The 12,427-nt window shown below is 41.4% G+C and overlaps 1 protein-coding gene across 1 annotated transcript in view; it reads left to right on the top strand.

Annotated features, from left to right (window-relative positions):
* The window catches only part of Dnah11 (dynein axonemal heavy chain 11), a 292,006-nt gene that overhangs the window by 170,973 nt on the left and 108,606 nt on the right, over positions 1–12,427 (top strand). Inside the window, exons 54-55 of the mRNA XM_048339712.1 lie at positions 1,738–1,861; positions 2,302–2,444. Of these exons, the coding sequence (XP_048195669.1) occupies positions 1,738–1,861; positions 2,302–2,444 (267 nt within the window). The remainder of the gene's footprint in view (positions 1–1,737; positions 1,862–2,301; positions 2,445–12,427) is intronic.

Raw genomic sequence — 12,427 nt, 5'->3', positions numbered from 1 at the left:
CCACAGACAATGCTCAGGCCCTGAGCTCTGGCCCTGGCAAAAAAAGAAGTAGACTTTCTTATTTTATAACATTATTCTGATCTCTTTAAGCCAACAAAACCTGTATGCCACTAATGTTAAAAGGCCATTTCTTTGAACAAAAATTAAAATACAAGCCAAGCATCGGTGGCTCAAGCCTGTAATCTTAACTACTCAGGAGGTTGAGATCTGAGGATTGAGGTTCAAAGCCAGTCTAGTCATAAAAGTCCTTGAGACTCTTATTTCCAGTAAACTACTGAGAAAAAGCCAGAAGTGGTACTGTGTCTTAAGTGATAGAGTGCTAGCCTTGAGCAAAAGAAGTTTTCAGGGATAGTTTCCAGGCTCTGAGTTCAAGCCGCAGGACTAACAGAAAAAAAAATTAAAATATCTAGCCAAGTGCTGGTGGTTTATGCCTGTAATAGTTACTCAGAAGGCTGAGATCTAGAGGATTGTGGTTCAGAGCCTTCCAGGGCAGAAAAGTCTAGGTGGAAACCCTGAGAGCATGAGGCCCTGACTTCAAACCCAGTATCAGTTCACTTATATTTACGTGCGCACGCTTGCATGCGCACACACACACACACACACACACACACACACACACACACACACACCCCACAAAGGAGTGAATACCATGTGAATGGTATGGAATGGTTGATATGCTGTCTTGTTTAGGAAGTGATGCCAAGAATCTGCATGTGTTCTACAGGCACCTCTCCCCCCCAGATATGTTCAGTCACTGTTGGCCACATCTGTGGCTATGAAGGGCTGACCCTCCGTCCAGCAGATGGAGAATAAGCTTTGTAGTTTGTGACAAGTGTTGTTTAAATTTTTTTTTTTTTGGCCAGTCCTGGGCCTTAGACTCAGGGCCTGAGCACTGTCCCTGGCTTCTTTTTGCTCAAGGCTAGCACTCTGCCACTTGAGCCACAGCACCACTTCTGGCCATTTTCTATATCTGTGGTGCTGGGGAATTGAACCCTGGGCTTCATGTATACGAGACAAGCACTCTTGCCACTAGGCCATATCCCCAGCCCGTTGTTTAAATTTTTTAAGCCTAGTCTGGGTAGGGTATATATGTGTCTGTAATCTCAGGTACTTGGGAAGCTGAGATAATCAGTTCCAGGAGAGTTCAGGCCAAAAAGTTAACAATACTTTATATCAGTCAATAAGTCAGGCATGGTGGGCCACACCCATGGTCTCATCTATGTAGAAGGCATATTATGGCCCAGAACTAGTTCCAAGGTGGGGAAAAATGAACCTATCTGAAAAACAAAACAAAACATGGCTGGGAACATGGTTCAAATAATAGAGTGATTGCCTAGCAAGCACGAGGTTCTGCATCAATCCACAGTCCTGCCCAAAAGGAAACAATTCATGATTTTCCTATGACTGACCAAAGGACCAAAAGCTACTTGGAAAGAAATACATGGTAGTTGCAGTCAGCAGTGTACTTGTATCCCCTGCATTGCTTGCCACGGGTACTACTGGGTTCATTTCACTGTAAGAAGAAAGTGGTGGCAGCATTTAGCATCGCCTGCTTTCATCCTCTTGCTGCATTCAGCTCACAGGATGCCCATCACTGGCATCAGAATGGAGGCAATGGGTGGCTGCCATCTCCTAGAATGGACGATGGGAAGGAAAGGCATGTTATTACAGAACTGCCATCTCCCCACATCGCATCAGCATCCTAACAATGTGAATGATGACCTTCTTTCCCTACAGGTAGATCTTGCCCATTTGTACATCAGAACCGGAGCCAAAAACATGCCCTGTGTGTTCCTGTTGACAGATGCCCACGTTCTACATGAGAGCTTCCTTGTGCTGATTAATGACTTGCTGGCATCAGGTGATTAAACCAACCCATTTCTTGAAAGATCTTCCCCCAATGACAAATTATCTGTAGTTTCAGTGAACTTTAAAGAGAGATAATTTGTCTTTGAGATGTTTGCTGGGGCAGTCTTTGGGGAGAAACCTATAAACCTAACTAATTTGAGGTATATTGCTTTCTAAGTCTGCTTGTGGATTTCAAGGCCTTAGAGAGGCCTGCAGGGAAGTCAATGTTATTCCTTCATGCCAGGGATAGTGGGTGTGTCTCATCACTCGCTCTCAAGGTGTTCTCTGCCTTGTCAATGAAGAAGCAAAAGAAAAATAGCCTTTCTCATGTCAAACTCTTTATCATGCAAGCTGACCTTTTGTCTTAAGAGAACATTTCAAGTGTTCCAAAATCCTATCAAATTTTTACATGGTGATGATTCTGGTGTAATTCTACTCCTTCTTTGGGGGCAGGAGAAATTTCAGATCTGTTCAGTGAAGAGGAAATGGAGAAGATAATTTCTGGAATCCGCAATGAAGTCCGTGGTCTGGGCTTGGTAGACTCCAGGGAGAATTGCTGGAAATTCTTTCTGACCAGGGTCCGACTACAGCTCAAAGTAAGATACACTGACTTTATGAGATGTTGTTTGAAAGCTGTTGTTTAAACTCAAATGTGACCTCTATCAGGGTGCATATTATGAGTGAATTTCAGTGACTGGTTTGGAAAAGACATACGTTTCTAGAGGCTGTGTCTGCAAGGTGCATCGCCAAGGTTTGCTGTGACACGGGAACTCACACAAGCCACAGACTGAGCAATGTATGCCATGTACATCTCTGTCCTCCATAATGCTCTGCCTGTTATAGGGCACAGATACCACAAATAGCTGTTCTATTGGACCAATGTAAATGGCCCCTGGGACTGCAGGGAACAGCGCCTTCCCAACTGGAATAATAGGGGCAGTGATGTGCACCTGTCAAGCAGACATGAGGGACTTTTGGAGAGAAGAAATAATATCTGTATAATGGTGAACTGTGAAAAAAGTATTTGGAGAAACCTAAGCTAGCTCTGAAAGACCATAGAGTTCTTGTAGGATGAACATAATGGATAAATCTGCAAAGCAAATTGGGATGAAGCAAGAGGTTATAAATCACTAAATGAACAATGGGAACATTTTTTTGGATCAAGGAAGTAACTTCAGAGAAATAACTCAGAAGTGTTGTTGAAATATTCAAAAGTTTAACAGAGTGCCTTCTCCCTGGACACTCTGCTGGAGCAGATCCTGTGAGGATGTAATATAACCAAGGAACAGTTTTAAGGTCAGCGAAGGTCAAGTGTTACAAGAAATCAAGAAGAGCATCCAAGCTTCTAACTAGAAGCCACTTTGAAAATACTGTCATTGAAAACTGTGACTTTAAAAATATCTTTTTAAATTGTTATTATAAAGGTGATGTTCAGTTACATAAATCAGGTAATGAGTACATTTCTTTTTGGACAATGTCACCCCTTCCCTTGCTGTCTCCCAGTTTTCCCTCCCATCCCCATCTCCAAGCTGTTTAGTTCAAAACAGAGACTTCTGGGCTGGGGATATGGCCTAGTGGCAAGAGCGCTTGCCTCATATACATGAGGCCCTGGGTTCAATTCCCCAGCACCACATATACAGAAAATGGCCAGAAGTGGCACTGTGGCTCAAGCGGCAGAGTGCTAGCCTTGAGCAAAAAGAAGCCTGGGACAGTGCTCAGGCCCTGAGTCCAAGCCCCAGGACTGGCCAAAAACAAACAAACCAAAAAAAAAAAAAAAACAGAGACTTCTTAGTACAGAAACTGTTAGTAACTTAACTCTACTACTTTGCAGCTGGGTGTGATGGTACATGCAGAGTCGGGATCTGATTTGAAGGCCAGCCCTGGGCGAAGGTAGTAAGACTTGGTCACAAAAAGAAAATACAGGGCTGGGGATATAGCCTAGTGGCAAGAGTGCCTGCCTCGGATACACGAGGCCCTAGGTTCGATTCCCCAGCACCACATATACAGAAAACGGCCAGAAGCGGCGCTGTGGCTCAAGTGGCAGAGCGCTAGCCTTGAGCGGGAAGAAGCCAGGGACAGTGCTCAGGCCCTGAGTCCAAGGCCCACGACTGGCCAAAAAAAAAAAAAAAAGAAAATACAAACAAAATGGCTTGTGGGTATGCAAGTGGTGGACTAGTTGCCTAACATGCACATGGATTCAACCTCCAACAGTACACACACACACACACACACACACACACACACACACACACACACACACACTGCTGTTTTGCTATTTCTTGTAATATTTCTATACCTTTCAAGTTAGTAATGGGCTCTGTGGGAGCTACAGAGCCTGCAAAATTAGAGGATAATGGCCAAGCATACCAACAACTAGGAATATACTTTTGCTTGTAGGTTGAGGAGCAGGATACTTGTTAAGTTTTTCCAGTATCCTCTGATTTCAAATTTCATTGAATGTTTGTGAGTAATTCTGGGCAGAGCTGAGTAAGTTGGGTCCTAGGGTTTAGTTGCCTGAAGAGTTATCTCCCCCTCTGAAGCATGACTAAGCAAGGGCTGGTGGTGTAGCTGGTGGTGGTAGAGTGCTTGCCCAGTACATGTGAGGATCCATGTTTGGACACTAGCATACATGTAACTCGCAATATGTTTGCCAGGTTGTAACAATTCCAAGGACCTCTCTTTGCTCCATTGTGGTGTGTTTGGATCACATTCTCTTAATGGAATGGGAAAACAGTGCAGTAATAGAATTTGAGGTTGTGATGTTATAGTGATTTGCAGAGTCTACTCCCAGAGCTACAGGGCCGACAGTACTTGAAACTGAAAAATACAAACTACTGAACATATGCACATTCTCCTGAATCAAAAACTCTGGGTAGGACCTAGCAGTCCAGATTTCAGTGACATTGCCACATGATTCAGAAGCATGATGGAACCTGAGAACTATTGTATAATTAATGGCAGAGTGAGCACCCTCTACATCTTTGCTGCTCAAGTCTGTGTACTTCTACAGGAAGAATTCCTTGCAGGGGAATTGCCTGGTGCAGTAGTTTTAACAGGTCATTTTATAACATGCCTGCAAATGCTTTGATGCTTTTTGACAGATGGGATTTAGCTCCTCTGCCCTAGAATCTGGACAAAAGTAGGACTGAAGTGATGCTAACATCACCCTGGACTTGCTCATGAAGGACCCACTTCTCTGAATTGTGCCTGTTGTTTAGGAGTCCTGCCATGTTTAGCAATCAGCCTTATGTATGTGTCTCAGATATGTTTTCCTCATTCTTTAGTGTGTCTTTTAAGAGAAATATGGTACATGTTTATTTCTTTGTAACTCTTGAGCTTACAAAAACAGTTTGCTGTGTGCCAATACATATCATCTGAATTACTCAGAAGGCTGAGATCTGAGGATTGGAGTTTGAAGCCAGACTGGGCAGACAAATCTGAGAAATCCTTATCTCCAGTTAACTAACAAAAGCCAGAAATGGAGGAGTGTTTGAAGTGGTAAGGCAGCAGCCTTGTTGAGTGAGAATGCAAGGCCCTAAGGCCATGTGCTAAGCCCCAGTACTGGTACATGGCGGGGGAAAAGGTGACAAAATAGCTGAAAAATATCAATGTATAAGAAAGATGTGTTACCACTTGGGCCCCATGGCAGGGCTGAATGTCATGGAGGGGGAAACAACTCATGTAATAGCAGCTAGAGATGAAGAGAAACAGGAAGGGGCCAAGTCCCCAGTATCTACTTTCAGGACACATCACCAGTCATGTCACTTCCTTCCACTAGACCTACCTCCAAGAAGTTCCACCACTTCCCAAAAGCACTCTAGGTGGATGGCTAAACCTTTATAGTATGTGACCCTTTGGGGAATATTTATGATGCAAATTATAACAAAATTTATGTATTGAATTAGTGTTTTCCTCAGTGGATTTGAGATGTCTTGTAACTTTGAGAATCTGTCACTGTCCACGATTATCTCCACTAGAAACAATTGGTTCTCATTTGGCCTGCAGATGAGGGGTCACCTGGCCAAGAGTTCCTTAAAGACTTACACAGGGAAGTCCAGACAGGCTCACCTAACACCCTAGGAACCCTTGATTATCTAGCTTTTTCCTTCTTCCATCTTTCACCCCAGTTCCTCCTGCCTCCTGAGTGCAGAATGGTACTGCAGGTTTAGATCTCTTTCAGGAAGAAAGAAGGAAAAGATGACCTTGGATTTCCTGTTTCAGAAAAACAGAGTTTCACCCATAAAACCCGCACAAGTGTATCCATGGTAACCAGGGAGCAATAGGGAAAGAACATTTTTATCTTGGCACACTGCCCTTATGCATAAGTTGGAAGTAGATCAAAAGTGGGTTCCCCTGAAGGTCCTCAACGGACAGACCAACTGTAGGTTGAAAACACATTTCCTACACCTGCTAGACTGTTGGAGATGAGAGTCCCATGGACTTTACTGCCTGAGCTGGCTTCTAACCTAGATACTCAGACCTCAGCCAACTGGGTAACTAGGATTACAAGCATGAGCTATCAAGGCCCAGCAAGATTTGATCTTTTCTGTTGTTCTGTTTATCTGATCACGTGCCTCATTGCTTGGCAAATGCTGCAGAACTACATTTAATAATAATGCTGATAGTGGACATTTTTAAATTGGAACTTAAGGAAGGATGTCTTCTGTTAGCTTTTGATTTTCAGGGTAGACATTTTTTCAACAAAATATCTATCTACTAAACTCTTTTTCAGCATCTATTGAGATAATTTGGATGTATTAATAGTCATCCAGTACATATTGATATGCAGCTGTTCTACATTTTTATATTTTTTACATCTGTCTTTATGTGTTCCCTTTGATTCTAGCATAGGCAGGCCTTACCAGCATGGGAACCAGTTTGATATTCATCTCTGTGGATGCCTAATCCTTTTTATCGTCTCATTTTTAGTGTTTAACCCAGCACAAGCTGAGATCTCTGTTGGGAAATGGAGGTAAATCTTCCTTCCTCCCCATTTTCAACAGACTATTAGCGGAATAACCTCTCACTTCCCTTGTAAACTGAGGAGACTTGTGGGGCTTTGTTGTTGCTTTTGTTTTGCTGGCCTTTTTGTTTGTTTTATGCTGGTACTGGGGCTTGAGCTCAGGTTTGTGGACTCTCTTTTAGCTTGTTTGCTCAAGGCTGACACAGCTCCACCTCTGGCTTTTTGGTGTCTAGTTAGAGATAAGAGTCTCAAGGTCTTTCCTGCCTTGGCTGACTTCAAACTCTGATCCTCAGATCTCAGCCTTCTGAGTAGCGAGGGTTACAGGTGTGAACTTTGTTTTGTTTTTAGTGCTATTGAGAAATGAGCTCTCTCCCCCTCAAAGAAAAAAGTTGTCTGTATTTGGATGTCATTTGTTTGTCTCTTTTAGTTTGATGCATCATGACAAAGGTCAATGGTCAGAAATGTGACCTCCTTCCCTGAGAAAAAACTCATGTGGAAAAAAAAAAACCTGATGAAATCACAGCTTTGTTCTTCAAAACCATGTACATGACCCCCCTAATATTTTTGAGATTTTAAAAATTCCAAACTGCTCCTTAGTTATAAGTGACATGCTATTTAGCAGCACAAACTAAAGACTTCCTGATGAGCTGGTATCTCCTTTGCCCATGCTCCAAACTGTGACATAAGGGTCCTGATCAACACCTGGCAGGCTATGCTCAGTAATGGGATCATTGCCAGCCCATTCTCCATGCTCACCCCAGAGCCAGCTCTCATTTGCAATACTGCTGGCAAGGAAAGAGTGAGTTTTGAACACCCTCCCACCCAACCCTCACAGGGCTGTTCCTATTAACAGGGATCAGATGGGTGTTTTGAGACTGCTGCAAATAAGCTAATAAGTGAGGGTTACCCACATTTTCTCCCTCACAGCTGTGTGTGAGCATCCTTTCTTATTCTCAGCTTGTTCTAGAGTTCAGCACTTTCTCCTGTGGCCCTTCCTTAAACCATCAAGGAGGTAGCTTCAGCCACCTGAAGCTACAGGGCAAAGGGCACTAGACTTATTTAGAAACTTGTAATTGCTCACCTGGATTGTACATAGCTGTCTATTTTATTTCATATACATGACTATATATAATACATGTAATATACATGTGTGTATGTATACATATATGTATACATATATGTAGAGGGTCCATGCTGACAACAAGAAATACATGTTGTAGAGAATTTAAAATAATGAAAAATATTAAAATTAAATTATTAAAATAATAAAGGAAATGAAACTATATTTAATTATTTTGTCTAGGAGTAACATACTGGCATCTTCTCTGTTTCTGACATACATCTAAACAAAAGGAATATATTCAGAAATATTTTCACTCATATCTCACAGAACTTTCTTTTTCTCTTTGCTTTTTGATTAGAAGTCTCACTCAAAAAATATTAAACAGTTCTAGAACTTGATGTGTGGAGTGAGCTATTTAACTCAGTGTGCTTTAGTCTACATAATCCCATGAATTAAACAAACTACCCTTTTGTACCCTTGGTTAGGGTTCTTGTCTGTGTTTTTTTATTGATTTGTAAGTGCACTTTTTACTTATATTCGTTTGTCCACATATTCTGTGCTATAGGCTGCCAGTCTTTCTTGTTTTTTTTTTTTTTTTTTTTTTTTTTTGGCCAGTCCTGGGCCTTGGACTCAGGGCCTGAGCACTGTCCCTGGCTTCTTCCCGCTCAAGGCTAGCACTCTGCCACTTGAGCCACGGCGCCGCTTCTGGCCGTTTTCTGTATATGTGGTGCTGGGGAATCGAACCTAGGGCCTCGTGTATCCGAGGCAGGCACTCTTGCCACTAGGCTATATCCCCAGCCCCCTGCCAGTCTTTCTTGAAACATTATAATTCAGCTGACTGTGTTTATTATGACCTCAGGTTTATGTTTATATGTGTCAAAAATTCAAATTTTTTTTATGGCTTTTGTACATTAGGGCTTTTTAGGAAGCATTTCTGTACTGCATGTTTAAAAAAGAAATCATCTTGAATTTACTTTAACCTGATTTATAATATCTTTAATAGAATTTGAGGTATAGTAGAAGGTAGCTCTCCTCAGTTTTCATCCCCATTGTCCTATTACCATTTGTTATATAAGCACTCCTTAACCAACTGTCTGGAGAGATTTCCTATTTCACATATTAAGTGACTAAATATATGGGATTCTATCTTGGGATTTCTGCTGTTTTATTAATCTGTTCATTTATGGGCTAGCTTGCCATTACTCTGACAAAATAGCCAAGAAAACAACTTATATTGACAAATATTATCCGGTTCAGCTTAAAGATTTAAAACCCTTTAGGGATGAGTCACCAGACATGTGTCCCTGCCTGCCCCACCAGTGTGTTTTACTTGTCCGGATCTCTTGTTTCTGTACTCAGGGCTTTCAGCTCCTGCTTCTCACGTCCTCCTCTTATCTGACATGAGTAGAATGAAAAGAACATTAGAGCCAGGCACCGTTGGTTCATGCCTGTAATCCTAGCTACTCAGAAGGCTGTGATATAGAGGATTGTGTTTTAAGGCCAGCCTAAGCAGAAAAATCTGTGAGACTCCATCTCCAATTAACCAGCAAAATGCCAGACTGGATACATGGCTTAAGTGGTATAGTACTAGACCCAAGCAAGAGGGCAAAACTCTGAGTTCAAACCCTGGTAGACACACATACACACACACACACACACACACACACACACACACACACACACACAGAGATACAAAAGATTTGCTCTGTATCTGAGGCGCACCATCTTCAATATTGCATAAAAACACAAGTTCCAAAATTATTAGTACACAAATAACATTTTATTTGCCCAAAGAGTTTTTCAAAGTAGCACCTATCTATGCCTTTATTTAAATACTTGTCACTCAGCAAGCTAGCATTTATTGAGTGCCTGTGATATACTCGGCCCTGGGGAAATGACAAGGACCAGGAGGCAGCCCCAGCTCCTGCCCACCTGGAGCCAGCTCATCACTAAGGCGCCAATAATTATAGGAACAAATATATGCTACAATTTATAAGATGTGAGTTGCATAAGGTAACAGAAACCTTAGCAGAAAAGATTACATTGAGGGAATGGTTAGTAAATGTCTTGAAGGTTAAATAAAAGTCTTCTCTATTATTTTATATTTTAAAAAACAAAATTAGAAAGTGGTGCCTTGGCTCAAAGTGGTTGAGTGCTAGCTAGCTTTGAGGGGAAAAAGCTCAGGGACAGTGCTCAGGCCCTGAGGTCAAGCCCCACAACTGACAAGAATAAAATCAGTAAATGAATGAATGAATAAATAAATAAATAAATAAATAAATAAATAAATAAAGTGGAAGTACTTGGATTTGAATTCAGTTTCATAATTGCCATGGATGTACTCTACTTGCACCATGCCTCCAGCCCTTTTGGTCTGATTGTTTGGGGCTTGTCCTGGGGCTTGAACTCAGGGATTAGACAGTGCTCCTGAGCTTCTTTTGCCCAGGGCTAGTGTTCTACCACTTGAGCCACAGCTCTGTTTCTGCTTTTTTTCTGATAATTTATTGAAGCTGCGTGTCTTATGAACTTTCCTGTCTTGAAAGGCTCCAAACTAGTCCTCATATCTCACCTTCCTGAGTAGCTAGGATTATAGGCATGAGCTCTGATTTTTTTTGACAGAGGCTTGCTTTTTGCCTGGGCTGGCCAAGACTGTGATGCTCATATTTATCCTTTCTGTCTTGGCTGGAATGACAAGTATGCAACTTCAAACCCAGTTTATTATTTGTAGATGGAGGCTTATGAACTTTTTGCCTATGATGCATTCTCCTGATCTCTACTTCTTGAGTACCTACGATTAGGATTATAAGCATGAGCCATTGGCACTCAGAATTTAAAAAAAAAAAATAGTACTAGCACTAGGAATAAAGGGCTAAGTCCTAGAAGAAAAGACATATCGGTATGTTTAATCAACTTTCCATTTTGCTCTCCCTTTGCAAACATTCAGATCTGGCTTGTGTCACCAGCATCTGGCTCCATGAGACTCTGATCTTTAACTACCCAAAAACCCAAAAATGGAGCTGTGGCTCCAATGATAGAGCACCAGTCTTGGGTGAAAATGGCATCCTGGCCCTGACTTCAAGCCCCAACACAGTCACCAAAAGAACTTTAAAAAGCATTGAAATTTACAGGTATTGGGGAAGCAACATAAATAGCTATAAGAATATGATAATGTAAGGCATTGAAATTAGAGAATATTGTCTATACTAAACCTCTATTCTTGGAAAAGTTCTTTCTGGAAGCCTCAGATCTTATTCTTCTTGAAGTATCCTGGAACTTTGGAAGATTACTGTAAACCTAAGTTATTGATAGAAGTTTCTAAAGTAAATATATGGGAATGTTACTTCTATCTGAGAATAAGCTATATCCACTGGGGGAAAATACAGAGTAACTGTAGCAATTCAAATTTCCATTACCAAATAAAATGGACCGAGTCCTGTTAGTAATACACACACACACACACACACACACACACACACATATGATGGGATTTATCTAAAAGAAATTGAAACATGTTACAAAGCACAGAGAACTGTGGGTTATTGCAAATGAGTCACAACACCTGGGTAGAAAGAAAGGCAAAAAAAGAAGAATAGTAAATTCTATGGTATGGTTTCCAAAAGCCAGTTCCTGACATCCAAATGTTAGAGCAGCAGGAAATACACGATGGTGATTTCAGGGTTTGCTTTTTTTATTTGTAAGAACTTGCTTTTAGAAAGGAGCACAGCTGCCTGCAGCATTTTAAGGTTTATTTATTTAGCTCACTTTCATCCTCCTTGTTGGAAGAATTTGGTCATTTACAATTGTCAGGAATTTGGGGGGTGATGGTGGTGAGGAGGCATGTATACTTCAGTAAATTCAGGTACTAAAAAATAGACAACAGCTCTTTAGTTAAAGGAAGGAACTCTTCTCCAATAACCCTCCTCTCCCCAAATTTTAACTGTGCTTCAAGGAAAGCAGTAGACTTGACTCTGCTCTCCAGATTGTATTCATTAGCAAGAAGACTCCCATCTAATGCCTTGTAACCTGTCCCCAACCATCTTCTTTTGGTGACCTGAATAGCTCTTAGTTGTTCCTATTGGTCCATGTGGCAATATCCTGAGATATGATCTGAATTGACTTTCTCATTGGAATCCTGTCAAAAAAAAACCCGGATACTTTCAATATGCTATTTACCACAGGACTGCTCAAAATTCTGTGTCTAAGGATTTAATTGCTGGAATATGTCAATATTTTGGTGTCTTCCTTCCTGGTTTGCTTGCTTTCTCTCTTTCTTTCTCTCTCTCTCTTTCTATTGGTGGGTTTAAACTCAGGGTCTCAGGCTCTTTCTTGGCTTGTTTTCTCCATCGTCACTCTGTCATTTCAGCCACACTCCCAGTGTAACTTTTTGCTGATTAATTGAAGATGGAGTCTCATTAACTAGTTTGCCTAGGCTGATTTTGAATCTTGATCCTCTGAATCTCATCCTCCTGAGTAGATAGAAATTAGAGATATGAGGCACCAGTGCCCAGCCCTTGTATGTTATTTCATTCAGGCATTGGTGGAGTGCTTGCATTCGT

The sequence above is a fragment of the Perognathus longimembris genome, chromosome 2 (assembly GCF_023159225.1).
Source record: "Perognathus longimembris pacificus isolate PPM17 chromosome 2, ASM2315922v1, whole genome shotgun sequence".
NCBI lineage: Eukaryota > Metazoa > Chordata > Mammalia > Rodentia > Heteromyidae > Perognathus > Perognathus longimembris.
This window is presented reverse-complemented; position numbering and strand designations above follow the sequence as displayed.